This window comes from Bos grunniens, chromosome 10 (assembly GCF_055505025.1).
Source record: "Bos grunniens cultivar Pamir isolate PY7600 chromosome 10, Bosgru_T2T1.0, whole genome shotgun sequence".
Classification (NCBI taxonomy): domain Eukaryota; kingdom Metazoa; phylum Chordata; class Mammalia; order Artiodactyla; family Bovidae; genus Bos; species Bos grunniens.
This window is the reverse complement of record NC_141174.1, coordinates 18,618,890-18,643,134: the sequence shown is the minus strand read 5'-3', so window position 1 is coordinate 18,643,134 and position 24,245 is coordinate 18,618,890. Positions and strand designations below refer to the sequence as shown.

At 38.0% G+C, this 24,245-nt stretch overlaps 1 protein-coding gene across 49 annotated transcripts in view; it reads right to left on the bottom strand.

Annotated features, from left to right (window-relative positions):
• NUMB (NUMB endocytic adaptor protein) overlaps nucleotides 1-24,245 on the bottom strand; it is a 161,808-nt gene that overhangs the window by 17,131 nt on the left and 120,432 nt on the right. For 18 of the 49 annotated variants that reach the window (XM_086319859.1, XM_086319865.1, XM_086319861.1 and 15 more), the window contains one exon: nucleotides 23,108-23,182. In XM_086319859.1, coding sequence (XP_086175985.1) covers nucleotides 23,108-23,182 — 75 coding nt within the window. Of the gene's footprint in view, nucleotides 1-17,971; nucleotides 18,071-18,722; nucleotides 18,756-23,107; nucleotides 23,183-24,245 lie in introns of all 49 variants that reach the window. The other 31 variants (XM_086319852.1, XM_086319853.1, XM_086319878.1 and 28 more) reach the window with 3 other exon arrangements.

The following is a 24,245-nucleotide window of genomic DNA, read 5'->3' as shown; positions in this document are numbered from 1 at the left end:
AGTTTTGGGAAACATCAATCGTGGGAGCAATATGAGGGCCAAGGACAGGAGAGAATATCAATAATTAAGGAATTGGGAGACAAGAAATGAAATATCAGAAAAGGAATAGTGAGGAGAATGTAGAGAGATTAGCATCACTGAGACCAATGGAGAGGAGTTTCAAGAAGTAATTTGTGGTCCAAAATGTCAAATGTTGTAAAATGACCAAGTAAGGAAAGATGTGAAACGTGTCCATTGGATGTAGCGATGAGTAAGGCACCACAGAGTGACAGCGGTTGAGGTGGCTGGTTATTTATATTTTTAGATTGGCTAGGTTATGGTTGCCTAGTTGTTTGATCGAACACTAGCCTACATGTTGCTATAGAGGTATTTTGCAGATGTGATTAACATTTACAATCAACTAACTTTAGGTAAGGATTTCCCAGGTGGCTCAGTGGTTAAGGTTTGACCCCTTGGTCAGGAAGATCCCTTGGAGAAGGAAATGGAAATCGACTCCAGTACTATTGCCTGGAAAATCTCATGGACAGAGAGGCCTGGTAGGCTACAGTCTATGGGGTCGCAAAGAGTCAGACATGACTGAGCGACTTCACTTTCCCTTTCCCTAGTGACTGAAGGGCAGCAGCAACTTTAGGTAAAGGAGATAACCCTACCTTTGATAATATGGGTGGGCCTCATCCAGCCAGTTGAAGGCCTTAAGGGTAAAACTGAGGTTTCCCTGAGAAGAAATTCTGCCTGAATTTCCAGCCTACTGGTCTGTATCTGTATACACATAGAGAGAAAGACAGACAGACAGAGGAGGGAGGGAGACAGAGAAACAGACTGTGGTTCAGTTTCTCTGGAGGATCTAAAAAAGTGGAAGTCAGACTAGAATGGGTTGAGAAGTAAATGAAAGGCAAGAAGAGTCTACATATATTAAATACTTTCTTTAAAAAAGCTTTCCTACAAAAAAGAGCTGTACTGCAACAGGGGACAGGCAGAGGATCAAGGGAGGTCCTTTAAAAATTGTGGTAAACTAACGTGCTATACTAGAAATAGAATGGATTTTGGAGTAAGACAGATACAAGTCTGAATTCAATGCCACTATTCATAAGCTAAGGAAGTTACAGAGTCCTCTGAGTTTCTACTTCCTCATCTGTAAAGGATCTGTGGGGTTGGTAAAAGGACCAGAGTTATATAAGCACCTGGAATTTAAAGAGGGCAATAAACAATTAGTGTTCATTTATTGTTACATTAATAAACTTAAAAATTTCTCCCAACAACAAAGCTTCTTGAAAGAGTAAGACACACTTTCACCAATGACAACAGATAATGCTTATCTGCTGAATGACAAAAGCCTGTGGAAAGATGGAGACTAAAGCCCCAAAAGAGTAATGTAGAGAACAAAGTTGTCAAGGAGGCGAAATAGGATGAAGCCAGAATACAAATTTTAGATGGGAAAGGAAATGTCCCTTCCTTGAAACAGAGGGATGGAGTGAAGCCGAGTACAAATGAAGACAGATTAGTAAAGGAGTGAGTGACAAGTTGAGGAAGTTTACTTCAAAGAGCCACAAATTCATCTGATCAGGAGATGAGATGATCTACTTTGCTAGGGAGAAAAAGGTAGGCAGATTTAAGAGCGTAAAGACTTAAACAGCAGTATTGGGGCAGTATAGTACAGCGACTACACAAACTCTGGAACCAGGCTGTTGTCTGAGTGTGAATTCTGGTTCTGCCATTTATTAGTATGATCAAAGGCAAATTACTTGACCTCTCTATGCTTCCGATTCCACTTCTGCATAACGATGTTAATAATGTCACATACCTCATGGGATTATGATGAGGATTCAATAAACAGACATACCCATCAACAACTATAACTGCCCGTATTTAACCAATGCTTAGGTAGTATTAGAATAGCAAGGAGAGATAAGAAAGCCTTCCTCAGCGATCAAGGCAAAGAAATAGTGGAAAACAACAAAATGGGAAAGACTAGAGATCTCTTCAAGAAAATTAGAGATACGAAGAGAACATTTCATGCAAAGATGGGCTCGATAAAGGTCAGAAATGGTATGGACCTAATAGAAGCAGAAGATATTAAGAAGAGACGGCAAGAATACACAGAAGAACTGTACAAAAAAGATCTTCACGACCCAGATAATCACAATGGTGTGATCACTCACCTACAGCCAGACATCCTGGAATGTGAAGTCTAGTGGGCCTTAGAAAGCATCACTATGAACAAAGCTAGGGGAGGTGACAGAATTCCAGTGGAGCTATTTCAAATCCTGAAAGATGATGCTGTGAAAGTGCTACACTCAATATGCCAGCAAATTTGGAAAACTCAGCAGTGGCCACAGGACTGGAAAAGGGCAGTTTTCATTCTAATCCCAAAGAAAGGCAATGCCAAAGAATGCTCAAACTATTGCACAACTGCACTCATCTCACACGCTACTAAAGTAATGCTCAAAATTCTCCAAGCCAGGCTTCAGCAATACGTGAACCGTGAACTTCCAGATGTTCAAGCTGGTTTTAGAAAAGGAAGAGGAACCAGAGATCAAATTGCCAACATCCACTGGACCATCGAAAAAGCAAGAGTTCCAGAAAAACATCTATTTCTGCTTGATTGACTATGCCAAAGCCTTTGACTGTGTGGATCACAATAACTGTGGGAAATTTTTCAAGAGATGGGAATACCAGACTACCTGACCTGCCTCTTGAGAAACCTGTATGCAGGTCAGGAAGCAACAGTTAGAACTGTACATGGAACAACCGACTGGTTCCAAATAGGAAAAAGAGTACGTCAAGGCTGAATACTGCCACCCTGCTTATTTAAACTTATATGCAGAGTACATCATGAGAAACGCTGGGCTGGAGGAAGCACAAGCTAGAATCAAGATTGCTGAGAGAAATATCAATAACCTCAGATATGCAGATGATACCACCCTTATGGCAGAAAGTGAAGAGGAACTAAAAAGCCTCTTGATGAAAGTGAAAGAGGAGAGTGAAAAAGCTGGCTTAAAGCTCAACATTCAGAAAACTAAGATCATGGCATCTGGTCCCATCACTTCATGGCAAATAGATGGGGAAACAGTGGAAACAGTGTCAGACTTTATTTTTGGGGGCTCCAAAACCACTGCAGATGGTGACTGCAGCTATGAAATTAAAAAAGACGCTTACTCCTTGGAAGGAAAGTTATGACCAACCTAGATAGCATATTCAAAAGCAGAGACATTACTTTGCCAACAAAGGTCCATCTAGTCAAGGCTATGGTTTTTCCGGTAGTCATGTATGGATGTGAGAGTTGGACTGTGAAGAAAGCTGAGCACCGAAGAACTGATGCTTTTGAACTGTGGTGTTGGAGAAGACTCTTGACAGTCCCTTGGACTGCAAGGAGATCCAACCAGTCCATTCTAAAGGAGATCAATCCTGGGTGTTCATTGGAAGGAATGATGCTGAAGCTGAAACCCCAGTACTTTGGCCACCTCATGTGAAGAGTTGACTCACTGGAAAAGACTGATGCGGGAGGGATTGGGGGCAGGAGGAGAAGGGGATGACAGAGGATGAGATGGTTGGATGGCATCACCGACTCGAGGGACATGAGTTTGAGTGAATTCCAGGAGTTGGTGATGGACAGGGAGGCCTGGCGTGCTGCGATTCATGGGGTTGCAAAGAGTCGGACATGACTGAGCGACTGAACTGAACTGGGTAGTATTTACTATTTTGCTGGAAGGTAAGCTCCATGAAGGCAAGGTTTTTTTTCATACTTATTGTTCACTGCTGTATCTTTAGAGCTTAGAACAATGCATGGTACAGAGCAGGGGTTTAAGAAATATTTGTTGAAGGGATAAATTTGCTAAATATCTGCTATAGGAAAGAGGAGACAGTTAAATCAGTGATATATAAGGCTGCCAAACGGTACTGAGAATCCTGTGCAAGAAATCTGAATCTTCAATTTTATCAATATGTTCATTGTGCAACAGTAGCCTACAGTGTGCAGCATCTGATGCAAGAGACAGAACTACTTCAAAGTTGGGAGACTGAAGGTGGGAAAACTAAAAGATCATTTTAGAACAGGACTGCTCCCTATTTAGTCTCCTTATCACACACAAGGAAATATTTTCTTGGCCCAATTAGACTTCTATGAAAATATCTCTGCTTTTTGAGGTGTCTTTAATCTTTACAGTGTTGTACTAAATGCATCAGTGAAGCACTGTATTTGTCATATTTCATAGTTTCTGACTACTCTAAACGGGATGAAAACAGATAATATGAATTTTTCCACTTGTTCATACATCTAAGTGCCAGTTCTTGGATGCCAGTACAGTTTGCCACATTATGATTACTTCAATAAGGGACTGAGATATTAATACTCAAAGACACACCTGCAGCTGAAATTAAGTCCAAACTTCCTCTCACAAACTCTATAGTAGCAGTGCTTCTAAACTATCCGTCAACTTTTTAGAGTTTTTCATTCTGGTAATATAAACTAAGATTCCTAATCACTTTTTAGAAAATGATGAAAGTCACAGAGAGAAAATGAAAGTTTTCCTTTTGTTTGCCCTGAAACTGTCTACTTAAGCAAATTACCTTAGGAGATAAGGTTAAAATTAGCTAACCACAGGACTGAAAAAAGAGATAACCCAGAGTAAGTACGAAATGTAGAATACGCATACATCTTAGTTACATACACAACCTGTAAAAAGACTACATAATACTTCAGACACTAGTAAAAATGTGATAGGGGTAATGTATATATGACAATTAAGAATTATTTTATCACCATGGTTCCAGTGCTTTCTATTTTAATGATAATTTCAAGGTAATAGGTAGAATTCACACTGACTAGTGTCAGTGCATAAAAAAATACAATTTTATAGAAAAGAGAAACCTGTTTATTATTCAAGCAGAGAAAATGGGTCTAATATGAACAGAACTTCAGTAACTGAGAATTTAAATTGGTGAAATCTAAGAAGGATCAGGCTATCCTATGAGTGAAAAATGTCAAATTAAGAATAATTTCAAGTAACCACTCAACTCTCTAAATATCCAATTCAGAATTTTAAAACTAACATTTCCCTTAAACATCTTTTATTACAGGTAGATACAAACCAGTACAGAAATTAAGCAGACTCTGACATTGGAGAAAAGGACAGCAGGAAATCAATTGATTACAAATTACTAAGTCAGGAAACTTGAACTTGCAAGTAAGAGAAATGTACAAGTAATCTTAACATGAAATTACTAGTGAAGAAACACAAACTGGTTGCAAAAATGATATGGAAATAGTAACTAAATAAGCTCAGTACACTGTAAGATCATTTTCTCCTAAATATCAAAGCTACTCATAATAAAAAGCAATGAAATAACTAATTACAATAAAGAACTGCCATCTACCTACTTATGTCCAGCTGCCTGCTGTTTTTTTTAAGTAAATACCACTTCAGAAAGTTTTTTTCAAGGATGGAGATCATAAGTTGGTAGGGTTCTCAGGATGTTGACAGGTTCTTACAGTCACTCTTTTGTTATACATATTGTTGTTATTTGGGGAAATACTTCAGATTTCCAGTTGGAAAATTAAGTTTCTAAACTGTTTAAATCACAGATTAGGAAACTTTCTGTGAAGGACCAGATACCAAATAACTACAGCTTTGCAGGCCATATAGTCTGTGTCATCTACTCAAGTCTGCCTTGCTGCACAAAAGCAGCCAGACAATATGTAAACAAATGGACATGGATTTGTAACAATACAACTTTATAAAAGGGTTTTGGAAGGACAATTCATTATATTGAAATATTAGATCTGTTTGGAATTGCTCCTGAATTCTTTTTCTTTTCTATTTTTTAAAACAAATATCCTTATATCCCACTAGTTTATTATAGTATAATATATAATATTATATATATAAATTATTACATTAACTGAGACCTGAACTCAGGTGCAGTCCAACTCTAAAGTTCTGTGATTCCCAAGGCCAACACTGAGATAAGAACATGCAATTAATCAACATAAATAGAAGTAATATTGGGGGCAAAACAATTGTGCTGAGAATACGATAAGAGCAAAAGGTGTTCTAATGTAAGCCAAAGCAAAGGAATGCTATAAAGACACACAGAAGCGTAATTTGGCTTAGCTATGAAATGTTAAGAAGCAACAGCAGCAAACAAGGCCAATTTGGGCAGGAAGATTACAGCAAGTCACTCTTTCTGAGCAACAGTGATATGCCATTCTACTGTGCAGAGCTCTTTCTGCTACACACCAAAGAGGTCTTCAAGGGTACCCAGTATGTAAAGAATCTCTGGTCAGTCTTTCTGCCATACCTACACACAGAGATAACCCAGTCATTATGGTGTAATAACATATTAGCAGGCAACCATGGCACAGAGTGCCTTGTAATGAGTGAACAAGACAACTTCTTTTTAAAAAAAAATCTGAGAAGGGCCTTCAAATCTATTAGATGACATTTAATTTCTGAACAGACTGTGTAATGAACAAATTTTGTCTTAAAATTCCAAGATACAGTACGTATCTTCAAAGGAAAGAGCAGTAAAGAAAAACACAACTTTCTATAGAATTTGAGACTGGTACTATCTCCAATGGCTGCTTTATTAAAAATACAGTAACTTTTATCTTGCACTTTCTTAAGTGAGAAGGGCCTTTAAAGGCTTTCAGGAAAAAATAAGGATGATACAATGTCATGAACCAAACAACAAAACAGATTTTTTGAGGCAATTGAGCTCTTCCAGTATGCCAAATCACTTTTTGAGGGGAAGAAGGAACCTAGAACAGAAATTATTCTAATATTAAGTTCATATTTCAAACGTATATAATAGAAAAAGTGGAAATTCCACAGGGACCTAAAATTCAACCTGTCTGAAACCAAATTCATTACACCTCTTCTCACAGTGAAAGACCCCCCACCACCGTGGTCATCTTTACCATAGACTTAGGTCTTACCTTCTGTCTCCTTTCATATATACCTAGGGTGAATGAATGAATGATCTCCTCACCCCAGTGGCTGTTAATGCTGCTCCTTCTATGCCTTTCTCCTCTTAGTGTAACTGGAACTCATAGTCTTAAGTCTCAACCTTAAGTATCATCCCCTCTCAGAAGCCTTGAACACAATCTCTTGCATTCATTCTCCCTCTCTGCTCCAGCAGTACTTGTTATTGTTACACAATTTGCTAACTTTTTTTTAAACCTGTCTGGTTTTACTACAGGGTGAACTTGCAAGCGGTGCATCTGACATTCACTCACTCAGACACGTTGGAGTAGCCATCATGGACCACATACTATTCTAGGCATTAAAGACTCAGCCAGGAACAAAACAGGTCTGTCCACAGAAAGCTTATGTTTTAGTGAGGAAGAACTTAAAAACCAAATTAGTAAAATGCATGAGTTTGAGTAAGCTCTGGGAGTTGGTGATGGACAGGGAAGGCTGGTGTGCTGTAGTCCATGGGGTCACAAAGAGTCGACACGACTGAGCAACTGAACTGAACTGATGCTACGAAAGATGGTGATAACTTCTATCAGAGGAAAATAAAACTAGGAAGGGGAACAGTGAGTGTTTATATATGGAAGAAGGTGGTATTTGAAATTTAAAATAAGGTTCTCTCAGTGACTGCCTCAGTGAAAATGGGGCTTTTAAGTAAAGAATGGGAAGAGATGAGGAAGTGAGCCACACACATATCTGGATGATGAGTGTTCCAGATTAGAGGTTATGGCAAGTGCAAAGGTCCTGAAGTGGAAGCATACCTGGTATACTCAAGGAAGAGCAGGGAGGCTAGTACGGCTGAAACAGAGGAAGCAAGAATAGGAGAAGATAGGAAAAGGGACAGAGGGAATTCATGTACTGGCCCACTAGGCCCAGAAGACTTTGGTTTTTACTCTGGGTAGGTCAGAAAGCTACTGGAGGACCAACTGCTGTAGGGAAACAATCAGATCTCTTAAAAAGATCACTCAGACTGATATCTTGAGAACAGATGACAGAGGAATAATGATGAAAGCAGACTGAGTAGAACATTAATGCAATGATTCAGGTAAGCAGAGGAGCTGGCATGGACCAGGGTTGTGGTGGACGTAGTCAGACAGGAACTGCTGACAGGATGATATAAGGTAAAAGAGGAAGAAGTCAAGATCAGATCCAGGATTTGTTGCTAAAGCAGAGGGACTGGGATGGGAAAGACTAGGGAAGAGCAGTCTGTGGAAGAGTTTAGAATTTGGTTTGTGACACATTAATATGAAATGCCTTAGGGTGAAATGTTTGATGCTAATGATACTGACACTTGTTCATATAGCAAGCTATTCTGTACACTTGGCTTGTATTTACTAATTTAATCTTCAGAACAATCACATGAAGTTAGAATTAGTATTATCCCCCCCCTCTTTTTTTGGTAATAGATGGGGAAGCTGAGGTACAAAATGGTTAAAAACATCTCCCAAGGTCATAAAACTAATAAGCAGCTGAGCCAGGATTAAATACACACATGGACATCACCAGATGGTCAACACCGAAATCAGATTGATTATATTCTTTGCAGCCAAAGATGGAGAAGCTCTATACAGTCAGCAAAAACAAGACCAGGAGCTGACTGTGACTCAGATAATGAACTCCTTGTTGCCAAATTCAGACTTAAATTGAAGTAAGTAGGGAAAACCACTAGACCATTCAGGTATGACCTAAATCAAATCCCTTATGATTATACAGTGGAAGTAAGAAATAGATTTAAGGGACTAGATCTGATAGATAGAGTGCCTGATGAACTATGGACGGAGGTTTGTGACATTGTACAGGAGACAGGGATCAAGACCATCCCCATGGAAAAGAAATGCAAAAAAGCAAAATGGCTGTCTGAGGAGGCCTTACAAATAGCTATGAAGAGAAGAGAAGCGAAAAGCAAAGGAGAAAAGGAAAGATATACACATCTGAATGCAGAGTTCCAAAGAATAGCAAGGAGAGATAAGAAAGCCTTCCTCAGCAATCAAGGCAAAGAAATAGAGGAAAACAACAGAATGGGAAAGACTAGAGATCTCTTCAAGAAAAATAGAGATACCAAGGGAACATTTCATGCAAAGATGGGCTCGATAAAGGTCAGAAATGGTATGGACCTAATAGAAGCAGAAGATATTAAGAAGAGACGGCAAGAATACACAGAAGAACTGTACAAAAAAGGTCTTCACGACCCAGATAATCATGATGGTGTGATCACTCACCTTGAGCCAGACATCCTGGAATGTGAAGTCTAGTAGGCCTTAGAAAGCATCACTATGAACAAAGCTAGGGGAGGTGACAGAATTCCAGTGGAGCTATTTCAAATCCTGAAAGATGATGCTGTGAAAGTGCTACACTCAATATGCCAGCAAATTTGGAAAACTCAGCAGTGGCCACAGGACTGGAAAAGGGCAGTTTTCATTCTAATCCCAAAGAAAGGCAATGCCAAAGAATGCTCAAACTACTGCACAATTGCACTCATCTCACACGCTACTAAAGTAATGCTCAAAATTCTCCAAGCCAGGCTTCAGCAATACGTGAACCGTGAACTTCCAGATGTTCAAGCTGGTTTTAGAAAAGGAAGAGGAACCAGAGATCAATTGCCAACATCTGCTGGATCATCGAGTCGGTGATGCCATCCAGCCATCTCATCCTCTGTCATCCCCATCTCCTCCTGCCCCCAATCCCTCCCACCAGCAAAAGAGTTCGAGAAAAACATCTATTTCTGCTTGATTAACTATGCCAAAGCCTTTGACTGTGTGGATCACAGTAAACTGTGGAAAGTTCTTCAAGAGATGGGAATACCAGACCACCTGACCTGCCTCTTGAGAAACCTGTATGCAGGTCAGGAAGCAACAGTTAGAACTGGACATGGAAGAACAGACTGGTTCCAAATATGAAAAGGAGTACGTCAAGGCTGAATACTGCCACCCTGTTTATTTAACTTATATGCAGAGTACATGAGAAACGCTGGGCTGGAGGAAGCACAAGCTGGAATCAAGACTGCCAGGAGAAATATCAATAACCTCAGATATGCAGATGACACCACCCTTATGGCAGAAAGTGAAGAGGAACTAAAAAGCCTCTTGATGAAAGTGAAAGAGGAGAGTGAAAAAGTTGGCTTAAAGTTCAACATTCAGAAAACGAAGATCATGGTATCTGGTCCCATCACTTCACGGGAAATAGATGGGTAAACAGTGTCAGACTTTATTTTTGGGGGCTCCAAAATCATTGCAGATGGTGATTGCAGCCATGAAATTAAAAGATGCTTACTCCTTGGAAGGAAAGTTATGACCAACCTAGACAGCATATTCAAAAGCAGAGACATTACTTTGCCAACAAAGGTCCATCTAGTCAGGGCTAAGGTTTTTCCAGTGGTCATGTATGGATGTGAGAGTTGGACTGTGAAGAAAGCTGAGCACCGAAGAATTGATGCTTTTGAACTGTGGTGTTGGAGAAGACTCTTGAGAGTCCCTTGGACTGCAAGGAGATCCAACCAGTCCATTCTAAAGGAGATCAGTCCTGGGTGTTCACTGGAAGGACTGATGCTAAAGCTGAAACTCCAGTATTTTGGCCACCTCATGCGAAGAGTTGACTCATTGGAAAAGACTGATGGTGGGAGGGATTGGGGGCAGGAGGAGAAGGGGATGACAGAGGATGAGATGGCTGGATGGTATCACCGACTCGATGGACAGGAGTTTGAGTGAACTCAGGGAGTTGGTGATGGACAGGGAGGCCTGGCGTGCTGCAGTTCATGGGGTCGCAAAGAGTCAGACACAACTGAGCAACTGAACTGAACTGAATCCAGATCCCCAGTCTGTCCTTGACCCCTATGCTATACTGTTTCTAAGATGGAAATACCACTCTGGAATTTATTGGAGATGTCTGGAGATAGAAACTTCAAAATCATCAGCATAGAGATGGTATTTAAATCCATGACACTGGATGAGATCATCAAGGGACAAGCATAGGTGGAGTCCACAGACTGAGAAGTAGGCAGCAATATAAGGGAAAATGAAGACAGTATGACTCCTTAACTCCAAACGAATAGTGTTTCAAGGAGTGGGAGGGATGGGCTATGTCAAATGCTGTTGATAGGTTGAGTAAATAGAACCACTGGAATAATAATACAGATGACTTGACAAGTGGTGAGGGTAAAAGTCTGATAGAGTGTTCAAGAGAGGAAAGGAGAGAAGAAACTGAAGGCACCAAGAAGAAACCTCCGTTTAAAAAGAAGGTTTATTTTCATGCTAATGGACAATCCACTAGAGAAAGAAAAACTGATTATGGACGATGAGGGATAGCGATACTGAAGAGCTGGAGTAAGAATTTTGTGGAGGAGCTGGCCTCAGCTAGGAACACAGACAGCTTATCCCTTGAATAGGAGGGAAAATAGAATATATGTGCACAGATGCATGTAGGTGAGAAGATATGGTGTTGTGTCTGAGAGTTCTCTTCCAGCTGATTCTATCTGTTCAGTGAGGTAGGAAGCAAGGTCATCAACTGAAAGAGAGAACAGAGTAAGAAATTCTGGAGATTTAAGGAAAAGGAAAGCATAGCCAAATAGTCATCTGAAAGTGAGAATAAACTGGACTAAATAAATGGAGACCATCTTGCTCATCGTTGATCTGGGTAGCCTAGAACAGTTCCTAGTATGTTTTAGACACTAACTGTGACTTTGGACTTGAGAACCACTGACTACTTATGAATACAAATTAAAAAAAACAACTTCAAAGGTTAATGAGTTGGGTTTTTTTTTTCAGTCTAGAAAAGATCAGTGGCCAGGCCATTTGACATATTAGTTGATCATGTTACAGGAAATACTGAAACCAAGGATCAATGGAAATATTCTAATGACTCCTGGGATTGTCTTTTTATTTTTCCTTCTTTAGAAATGTGTTATATTGCACTTCAAAAACAAACCCTAAAAGGTGCATTTAATAAGATATGAGAGAGGGTAAATTTTATAGAAGAAAGGGCATGGGAATTTAAAAAGCAGAAAGGAAGAAAAGGAAAGAGGCAGTAGATACTCCCTCACTTGTAGAGGAAAGGACCCAGAGTGGTCTAAGTACAATCTGCCATTAAGGAAAAAATACAGGAAATCTAAATAGAATGTAGATGTGAACACACTGACTTAACGTGGTCATGAATACCATTTAAATGTTTTACTCTTGCGAATTAGTTGCAACCAATATAACCATGTGCTACTTTTCAACTATGTATTCTCTAAAACATAACCATTTCTAATGATGCCATTTAACAATTGTAACAGCATAAAAACTTGAAAAAATATATATCTGGCAGTACATTAACAATATCTGTTATAACAGATACTACAATATTTTTGGTGATTTTTATACAGTTAGAAGTGGTTAACACCCTCCCCCAAATTAAATAATAGCCTAGGGAGGAGTTCACAGACTCAAATCCCCACAGGGTTAAAAGCAGGTAACAAAATGAGTGAAGCAGACAGTGAGGACAACAGGGGGCTACAGGGATGTGGCAACAGGCAACCAAAGGGCATAACAGCTACTCAGCTCCGCATACAAAGTTAGCTGTTTTGCCAGATCTGCCATTCCTAAAATAGATATAATAGTTTCAATCTGAAAGCTTTCAATGTTTGAAATACTGGCAACTAATTTAAATTTATGAACTGTGTGCAGGCCATACAATGTACATTTGTGGGAAGCATTCAGGCCCTTGAGCAGTCTAGTGTCCCCTGCATCTGACATTTTTCCATTCACTGTAATGAAAGCCTCTTGAGGAAAGCAGAGACCAACACTGGGCAGAAGGCATGCGGCACTACGTTTCAGAAAACCTTGGTTTCAGGGTAGGCGCTACCATTTACTACTAGCTGGGTAACCTCTTTGAGCTTGTTTATTCATTTGTAAAATGTAGTTTCATCAACTATCATGTCTAATTCACTGAACTGTTTTGAGTAGCAAGTTAGAAAGTAGGTCAAAACACATCACTAAGTATAAAGCTCTCTATAAATACAAGTAGATGGCTGTGAGATACTAGAAAATATACACTGGTATTTGCCCCTGGTTCCTGGCACAGAGCTCTTGAAATTCCCCAAGCAACAAGAACACAAAGAGCATCTCTTGTCCTGACATTTGTTCTCTGATCCCATCCCTGACACAAGGCTCCTAAAACCCTTGTAAATTCCTAAGTGCTAAGAACACTAGGAGCATCTTTTGTTCAATGATACAATCCTGGGTGGGCTCCTGGTAAGAACTTGTCACCAGAACCACCAAGTCATGATGAGAAGCTTAGGATTTTCAGTCTTATTCCTCCATCCTCTAAAAAGGAAGAGGAGATGGAATTTGAATTAATAATCTATCATGTCTACACGAGGAAGCCACCACAAAATCCTAATAATGCAAGGTTCCGAGAGCTTCCAGGTTGGCAAACACATGCACATGAGAAGGTGACATACTCCGATTTCACAGGGACAGAAGCTCTTGCCCTTGGGGCACTCCCAGGCTTTGCCGTACGTATGTCTCCATCTGGCTCTTCGTCAGTATCCTTTACCATGTCCTTTAATAAACTGGTAAATGTAACTCTTTCCTTGAGTTCTGTGAGCTGTTCTAGCAAATTAATGAAACCTGAGGAGGAGGTCATGGGAACCTCCAATTTGTAGTCAGAGACAGAGGTTATTACAAGTAACCTGGGGACCGACTACCTGCAATTGGCATCTGAAGTAGGTGGGACCAGTCTTATGAGATTGAATCCTTAAATCTGTCTGACACTATCTCCAAGTAGACAGGATTAGAACTGAGTTAAACTGTAGTGTCTCAGCTGGTGTCACAGATAATTGCTTGGTGTAGGGGGAAAAAAAAATCTCTATACATTCAGTGACTAAAAGTAAAGTGTTTTGTGTCAGCAGTAAACAGATACACAGGACAAAGACTAACAGGAGGCAGATTGAACTGAGTTTTTCTAATACAATGGCTTTAAAAAGAGACCTAACAGGGTGGCCTAAAAACATTTTATATCTTTATGTTCAGTGAGTTCCTCGTAAAATGGTAATACAGATTTATTTAGCTCATGAGTTTCCTCAAATACATTAAAATTTAAGATCCTTTTCAAATGTTAAGGGCCATGTAATTGCTTACTAATATTAATAAAACATTTGCCGAGTACAGCCAAATACACTAGGAGCTGTATATAGTACTTTCTAAAAAGTTGAGAATATTCTTGGCTTTCTTAAAATAATGAGCAATTTAACGTAGCTAAGTTTAGAAAAAGATATTTCAGAGTCTTAGGTTTTTTTTCCCCGTTTTAAGATGTATGTAATCTTACAATGGGTTAATAACACAGACCTGTAAGACACCCAGGTTTATCTGTTACTCATTAATAAAGCTTCTGAAAGTACTGCTTCCATTAGATGGAGGAACAGGGAGGTCAGGCCCCTGACAGGAACAGGGCAGAGTATTCAGGTCCAGGACAACTAAGGGAAAAGCAGCAGCAGTTCTCCTCGTCATCAGGAGAACTAATAATTCATCAGGGCTAATAATTCTTTCACCCATCTGCTGCTGCTAAGTCGCTTCAGTCGTGTCCGACTCTATGCGACCCCACAGATGGCAGCCCACCAAGCTCCCAAGTCCCTGGGATTCTCCAGGCAAGAACCCTGGAGTGGGTTGCCATTTCCTTCTCCAATGCGTGAAAGTGAAAAGTGAAAGTGAAGTCACTCAGTCGTGTCCAACTCTTAGTGAGCCCATGGACTGCAGCCCACTAGGCTCCTCCGTCCATGGGATTTCCCAGGCAAGAGTACTGGAGTGGGGTGCCATTGCCTTCTCCGTTCACCCATCTACTGTTATGCAAATATGTTTGGTGGAAACTCTTGATAACTGTTGGACCATTAAAACATACATAACATGAAGGCTAAGAAAGTATCAAAATTTATGAGGAGTTGCACTAGATAAAAACTCCCTAACATACTGTTCTATGAGATTCTTCATTTTTAGCTTTCATCAAAACACAAATGACTGAGCAAACTCAACAAACCAAATCCCTTTCACCAGACAACTTGTAGATTAGTGTTGAAAGTGAGTTAAATGATGGCAACTTGAAAAGTATAAAAGGCTCCAAATTCAAGAAAAATTTTCATTTACACATAAATTTCTGGAAAGATTATGGGTGATGCTTTCCCCCACCTTGGCTTCCAAACTCTTTGAATGAGTTAACTGTAACTAAAAAAAAAATTGTGTGTAAGACTGAACTGCCTGGGAAAAAAAAAAGAATGAACTGGCTGGCCATAAAAATAATTCTCCCCACAGTAACGTAAGAATTCTGCATTGTATCTCTATGAGATGGAGAGGATCACTAAACTTATCTTAGTAACTATTTCATGACATACGAACTCGAATCATTATGCTGTACACCTTAAACATACATTGCTGTATGTCGATTATATCTCAATAAAGCTGAAAAATAAAAAGAATTCTAAGGGTCAGTTTGACAGGAAACAACAAAATTCTGTAAAGCAGTTATCCTTCAATTAAAAAATAAGTAAAATTTTTAAAAAAGAAAAAAAAGAATTCTAAGGGTCATATTTGTTCACATTATGGGACAGATTAGTATCTTTTAAGAAAATCTCACTAGTATGATTTAAACATCTCTAGATAAATAAAATGCTATTTGAACCACTGGAAAAGATTCTTCAAAGCTTTAATAATAAAGTAAATTGACCAGAGACAAAAATCCAAAATTAAATTGCTACCTTTAAAGAAGAAAGGTAGAAAATAAAATGAGTTTTAGGATGCTCTTTATTTACTAACATCTTTATAAGGTTAAATCTCTTAAACTTTGCTTGTAAATAATCTAGAAATAGAGTGATTGTAGAGCAAAGTGATTTAACAATATAGACTCTGAAATCAGATTATCTGGGTTCAAATCTAGACTCTACCACTTATTGTATCTGTGAATTCAGGCAGGTCATTTAACCCTCTGTAGACTTCAGTTTTCTCACTGTAAGACAGGAGAAAATAATAATTTCAGGGTTACTGTAAGGATTAAGTGAGATAATTCATAGTTTTCTTTCTCATACCATATTAAATTTGCGATGTAGCAAAATGCAGTGAAAATAGCTAAGAAGCATGGTGTGACCCAGTTCAGTGACATTAAATGCACAATGACCTCATTATACACAGCAATGAATATTGTCACCTGGGAACTGATTCTCACGTGATAGCTATTTTTGTTCTTTAATATGATGCTATAACCTTCTAAAAAAACACACTTTAACATATTTTTTTATAAACCATATTAATATTTTCTACATCCTAGCATTCATACAGAGAAAGCAATGGCACCCCACTCCAGTATTCTTGCATGGAAAATCCCATGGACGGAGGAGCCTGGTGGGCTGCAGTCCATGGGGTCGCTAAGAGTTGGACATGACTGAGCGACTTCACTTTCACTTTTCACTTTCATGCATTGGAGAAGGAAATGGCAACCCACTCCAGTGTTCTTGCCTGGAGAATCCCAGGGACGGGGGAGCCCGGTAGGCTGCCGTCTATGGGGTTGCACAGAGTCGGACACGACTGAAGCAACTTGGCAGCAGCAGCATTCATAGATAAGACTGCTTTACCACAGTAGATACATTAAAAACTGATCACTTAGAAAATACTTAAAATTATATTTTAATTGGGTTCATGTGAAATTGCTTTGAGAAATTATATTTGGAAAAGAAAAAATTCTCCATCAAAAAATTTGCTTAACAATCAGGATGCCTATTTATAAGTGTCCAAGTGTCTACAGGATTAATTCTTTCTAGTTATAGATCCCACTGTCTATGGACCTGTTAATGTGATTCTCATTCTATGGACCTGTTAATCTGATTCAGGCTCAAAATATCTACTAAAGTTTTACTGTGACATGTGTGGATACACTACATGACTTTGTATTTCAGACTGACAGCAGTTACTGAATAAACCATTCAATCTAAAATCCTTCAAACTTGTTTACTTTAGTATAATGGTAGCTTAAACCAGAAGTGAAGTGGAAGTGTTGCTCAGTTGTGTCCAACTTTTGGTGACCTCATGGAGCATGCCAGGCTCCTCTGTCCATGGAATTCTCCAGGCAAGAATACTGGAGTGGTTAGCCATTCCCTTCTCCAGGGATCTGCCTGACCCAGGGATCTAACCCAGGTCTCCTGCACTGGAGGCAGATTCTTTACCATCTGAGCCACCAGGGAAGCCCAACTTAAACCGGAACATGTGGAGGGGATAAAAAGAGTTACAACTAAAATACTTAACTGAGAAGGAAATGGAAACTAATCATTTTAAAAAACTGGCCTTCTTAGGGACTTCCCTGGCAAGCCAGCAGTTAAGACTCCAAGCTACCACTGTAGGGGGCACAGGTTTGATCCCTGGTCAGGGAACTAAGTGCGGCATGCCATGTGGTGTGGCCAAAAAGAAAAAAAAAAAATTCTTTAAAGTAACAAAACCACCCAGTGAAAAATTAACTGTGATGGGATTTTTATATTTTATATCACATAAACACATAAACTTTTAGTAATGTACACTGAGTTATAAAAATGACAGTAGTTTTTTTATACTGTCTCAGTCTGAATTATTATTTTGTGGCACTTACTCAAAACTAAACAATACAGGTTCGATGCAGGATACAGGATGCTATTTTGTGGCACTTAACTCAAAACTAAACAATACAGGTTTGATGCAGGATATAGGATGCTTGGGGCTGGTGCACTGGGATGACCCAGAGGGATGGTACAGGGAGGGAGGTGGGAGAGGGGTTCAGGATGGGGAACACGTGTACACCCATGGCGGATTCATGTTTGATATATGGCAAAACCAATACAATATTGTAAAGTAATTAGCCTCCAATTAAAATAAATTAATTTAAATTAAAAAAAAACTAAACAATAAGCTTAGACACAAAAATGTTAGAAATGTATTTATCTATTTTTGTATTGTCACCCTACACATTATAAGGAAATCTGAACACTGAACAATCATTCTTTAAAAAGCACCTACATGGGACTTCCCCCGCGGCCCAGTGGTTAAGCCTCTATGTTTCCACTGCAGAGGGCCCAGGTTCAATCCCTGCCCAGGGAATGAAGTTCCCACATACTGCTGGGTGCAGCCAAAAAGAAAAAAATAGAAAAAAAATTAAAAAACAAAAACAAAAACAAAACTAAAAAGCACCTACATAAAGAACATTACACATATGACATACATTTGATAGACTACTAATTAAGATAGTTTTTCTTAAGTTACCATCCCAGGTTAAAAACCACAGGATTCCCAAAGATAAGTTCACATACTTTACTTACTTCACCTGAAATTTAACTTAAATTGAAAAAAAGTAATAGCAATAAATGTAAAATTTAGGATACATTTAATTTTCACTTGAATTTAGTATTTCTTCCTACTTCTCTGTCAATATTGAGCACTAAGTAAAGCCTACTTGTTCAAAAATATTCTAATACGAACAACTTTGCTAAATCAAATTTATTTAAACACCTAGTTTTGAGGAAGCAATTATTTTTTAACCTACTTGATTTATTTATTGGACTTTCCTAGGAATTATCAGATTTAGTATCAACAAACACACAGGTAATATCATAGACAGCAGCTTCCAGATTCATTAATTTCCATATTCCATCAAATCAATTCCTGTATTATAAAGAAACCAAAGCTGTACTTCTTTTTAAAAAATACATGAATGCTATACTAGGGGTGTAACTCCTTATAAAGCAAGGCACGAATGTGGCATCAAACTTACTTTTCCAAAGAAGCCTTTGAAGAACTTCCTTTCCTGGAGGAACAGGGGGACAAGTCGAGCGCTATTATTGTATGGGCTTAATGTCCCAGGGTTTCACAGCAATAAGCACACACAGAGGGTAGGTGAAGGGCAAAGTAGGAGAAGGGGAGGAAGTGAGAGTTTTAAAGAGTTATCCATACCAGGAGTGACAGGGAAAAAGGAAGGGTGCATGAAAATGCAGGGAAACATACTGTACCGCCTAAGAATCCACAGAAAGAGAAGATATCAGAACCTGTATTCATGCAGAGCAACTAGTTACTTTAGCATTCTCTTTTGACGTTTAAAACAGATTATTCAAATTTGGCAGCAGAGAAAAAGATTATGACATACAGATTTGGTGAGATTTGCATTAAAACTTTCATAATAGTAAGTGGTAAATATATTGGTAGATGCACATTTTTCAATTTAAAATCAGTGGTCGAATATGTGGAAGTCACCAATTAAAAAACCAGTCCACACTCAAATGATCACACAGTAACATTAAAAAATGCTACACTTAAATTATAAGTGTGCAGCGAGGATCCTTGTTAAGACTTTTTCTTTTTGAGTTAAAGATGTCACTTAGAGAATTCTTACTAATGCATTAGGATTGATTTATATGTATGTATGTGCTGATCAATTCCACAGCAATCATAGGGAATTAACAGATATTTTCGATTTCAAACACGGAATAAATCATCTATAAAGAACACAAGGCCAATGCTTTCATTGGAGTTGAGAAAATGAATATATTTGAGAACCAAACCACATCTGTGAGCCACAGCTGAAATCTGAGGAGTATGGTCGTATTTTCTTTTAAAATTCTATTTTAGAATAAAGAAATTTGCAGTGACAGTTTTAAGTATATGTAGGTAAAAAAGAGACAAGTGTCTGTGATCCCAGCACAATTTTTTAAGCATATACAAATTTTGCAAACTGGCCACCATGTAAAGTCTGAAGAATTTATGCAAAGTAGATGAGTTCTAGTTCACCCAAGCTAGCTTAATGTTAACATTTCTTAGTTTTGGCTGAACTATACTTTAAGCCTTTGCCTTTTATAAACTGTTATTAACAGTGAACAAATGCCTAGAAAAAGACAACTATACAGAAATTTGACTCTCTTAGATAATTTATCTAAGAGGATGGTATGGCTAGATAGCATTACCAACTCAATGGACATGAATCTAAGCAAACTCGGGAGATCGTGGAAGACAGAGGTGCCTGGTATGCTGCAGTCCACAGGGTCACAAAGAGCCGGACGCGACTGAACAACAACAGATAATTTATAAATTCATTCAATATTCTCAAACACTAAATAGTTTTTTTCTCTAGGTTTTGAAAAACACAAACAGCATCAAACATTTCCACAAAATGTTTTCAATTTAAGCTAGAAATATAATAAGGAAAGTGGGTAGTTACATAGTAAGACTAAGCTTATTTCTGCTGCCAAGTTTGGTGACTCTAGCTTTGTTAGACTTTTAGGTAACCACCAGCTTTTAAAAGGTACAGGCGATGTTAAAAGATTCACCATTCTTTAAGGACAGGAAGGTACCAGAAGAAGATTCATTAATATTTAATTTAGCTCCCAGAAAAGCTCCTGTTAAACATGGAGTTTGCCTTCTTTTTATAAAAGACCTCAGATGTTAATGAAAAAAGATGACGTGCAAAATGCATCAAGACAGTTATTAGATTAGAGAATAAAACTAATTTAAAAAACAATTATGATTCTTTTACCTGCTAAAACAAGAACATATATTAAAACAAATATATCAAATAGTGAATAAAAAACCAACATATTAGAAACTGGTAGTATAATGAAACTAGTCTAAAACCAAGACAGAGTGCGAAAGACATTTACAGAGACAATGGGAAGAAAAGACATTTTAAAAGGTCCTCTTGCACCAGTATCAAGCAAGATAACCAAAGGCCCAAAACGCTTTTTATAAAATTGGTACTCCTCACTCTGCAACTATGTCATCAAGGCACTGAAAATGGGCAACAGTCCTTTCTTTCATTTATCTTATACAATCTACACCCCTAAGTGGCTAAGTAAATTATGCCACAAAGTAAATGAATTGAAAACACTGAACCTAACTTTATGAATATAATGTAAAAAAAAATTAAACATATCTAGTCTCTGAGAAGTATTTGTTTAATTATATCTTTTCCTTTGAGAATATAAAGTATGTTGATAACTTCTAATTGAAGTTAAAGTAATCCTAAATTTTAACAAATCACTTGGAAGGAAAATAAAAAAACTGTACTTGCAAATTATCCTGCTACTTCAATCTCCCACAAATTTAAAAAACACTAGAACATTACATTTTTAGTTCAACAATCATTTGAGTGATAGGTTTAAGATGTTTGTTTTCCTATTTAACTGGTACATTTGAGCTACATAATTCTTTATATTTTAAAACTTTTTGGCATTCAAACTTGTTCCAGATATGCTATTTCTTCTTCAGTCTGTAGATTTGTACATTTTTATGTTTGCTTCCATTTATTTGAAACTCTAAGAGGAGTATTTATCATCTATGAAAATAAACACATCTCCCAGACACAGCTTTTGGCACAATATAAGCATCTGGCACAGTAGATTACAGATGTTTGTTAGATAAATGTTTGGTAAAAGGAGGAAAAAAGGCATCTAGAAATTTGTGTAGTAAAAATATGAAAAGACAAAAATCATGTATTTTTGCAGACTAACATGATATGATCTGAGGATGAACAACATCTGAAGACTTCCAACTTTCTGCAACCGTTTCCATATAGCATTAGAAAGGGTATTAGTAGAAGGGGAAGTTTCACTGAGTATTAACAAATGGGAAACTGACACAGAGAGCTCAGCCTGGTGCTCTGTGACAACCTAGAGCGTTCAAGGAAGAGGGGATATATATATATTTATGGCTGATTCACGTTCCTATACAGAAGAAACCAACACAACTTTGTAAAGCAATCATCCTTCAATTAAAAATCTTTAAAAGTGTTCTTAATCTTATTCTCTTAGTGAACTTAGAATTATTTTGTTAAATAAGAGACTGAATTTAAGTTTCTTTGAAAACTGTATTATCTGTGGCTGCATTTAACTCGGGACCATATTTAGGTGGACATGGCAAGTCTATAAAACTATGAAGTTCCATTAATGATGATTAAATGAATAGCACAGATAAGACTAAGAAGGTATTCAAACATTTAAGAATTTAAATAACCAAAATCTGAGGTAAAGGGTATGTATATCTGTATATTGTTCTGGGTTATTTTTTTTTATGTTTTTTGCATACCATAATCAGTTATTTTTCTCCTCCTTTCCTTTCTATAATAGATTTAGACATTTGCTGGAAAACACAATCCACTTCGATGAGTTGGTTGCTTCCTTGATTTCATATCTTTTATACTGAGCAATTATGTATAAGAGGTCATATAAAATACACCAAGAAGCGGAAAAGTTTTGATTAAGCAAATTGAGGGGGAAAAAAAAGCACTCATTCATTAGTAGCCAAATTTGTGGCAGCCTAGCATATCAGCAAACCCAAAGCAACAAGTATTTAATGCTGCTGGGGCAAGGGCATGCAGAAGTAATGCTTAAAGCTTTCACAGCAAAGGCAGAAAAGGCCACACATTGGAGAAAAGGAAGGTTGTAAAAAGGGCTGTCAGAATCCAAAAAACATTCTTCAAACCTATCCAAACTTCAAAACTATTAACACCTTAATCTGAACCTTTATGAACTCTGAACTCCTTTTATTAAACACACAGGCATATGCCTGGGATGTATTCTATGGCGTAACAGGCAAAATAGACATTATTGATCCTTGAAAAGGACTCTCCACTTCAAATATGCTGAAGTTTGTGCAAAAGGCAGGGAAATACTTAATGTTAGAGGAGTACAGAGAAGGAAACTGGGGGATAGCAGTAATGATAGGAAGTCTCCCCAAAATAAACCTCACCGGCCATTAACAGATATCTCTATTTTATACTTTTTTTTTTTTTTCCTGGAAAGCTGTTTGCTACAGATTTAAAATTACTAATTTATAACCCAGTTATCACAGTTAGGTTAAGTGACTGAAATAGTTTTACCCTGGTTTTAGAATATTAGTTATCTATAAGAGTTCATACCACTAGTTTAACATGGGTTCTGAATTAAAACTATCTTTTAGATAATGTCTGGCCTACATTGAAGCAGCTGGTCATTAAAACTTACATCTTTGGATGGACAACGTGAAATGCTCTTTATTAATGAGCACACATCTTTTGCCTTAGAAGAAACACTGTTCTTACTGGACAATGAATCCCTGAAATTTACTGAGCAAAATCTTTTGAGAAAGTGTTTATAGCATACAGATCAACACTGGCAACCATCAAATACATACAGCTTTCAGTCTTTTTACAGCATCTTCACAGATGTGCATTCCTCTTGATTCATCAACTTCTACATGCCCAAGGTACTGTAGAAAGAAGATAAGAGTTAGGGATATTGCTGTGTTTACTAAGTAGCTACTATATGGTAGGCATTATGTGGTAGAAAATTGAATACTAAAATTCCACTCAAGAAACTCATAGCATTACACAATAGTTAAGATAACGTGACTTTACTTATCCTCGTGTCCTCATATGAATGAGATTTAGAATAAAGGTCTCAAAGAGTTGTTGAAGGGGAGTAGGTGAAAAAGAACATGATAAGGAAAGGTAAATGTCAGGTAAACATTCAGGTAAATGTTACCTGAATCTAGTGAATCTGAGGCATAAAAGCTTGTGCTAGACACTGTTTATCTCTAGACATAAAAAATAATCCTAAAACAAAGCATGTGTGTGTGTTTATACTGAAAAGGTACAAAGGAAAACAACAGCTATTCAAGGCCTGAAGAGATCACACACTCTTTTTATGGGAAGCACATAATAAGAGGGCTGAAAACTAAAAGTTTAAGACAGTACATTTGAGCTTTAAAATAGGTATAGAACTTGAAGAAGCCATATGGGAAAGGCTGGAAAACTATTTTAGGCAGGGAGAATTAAACAAAAGCTATAGGTGTGGAATAGAATAATAATTACATCAGCAAGTATTCCTCATCTGGCAAGAATATGAGGTATATGCAGCTATGAAACTTGAATACTGAAATGAGTCTGTACTGAACCCCCGAGACAATGGAGAGCTAAAAAAGCGCCTTTTTTATGCAAGGTAGTATTATTATTCAAATTATATCTTAGTATGGGAATAGTCTTGGGTTAAAAAGTACAATGGATGATGGCAATATCACAAGTGCTCTTTTAAAAGGAGATTTAGAGTCTGGTTCTGGTAAGATGGGAGTAGACATGTCTTACCCTGTCCTGGCTTCCCAGGTGGCACTAGTGGTAAAGAACCCTCTGTCAATGAAGGAGAGACTTCACTGTCAATCCCTGAGTTGGGAAGATCCCCTGGAGAAGGAAATGGAAGCCCACTCCAGTATTCTTGCCTGGAGAATCCCACGGATAGAGGAGCCTGGTGGGCTACAGTCTATAGGGCTGCACAGA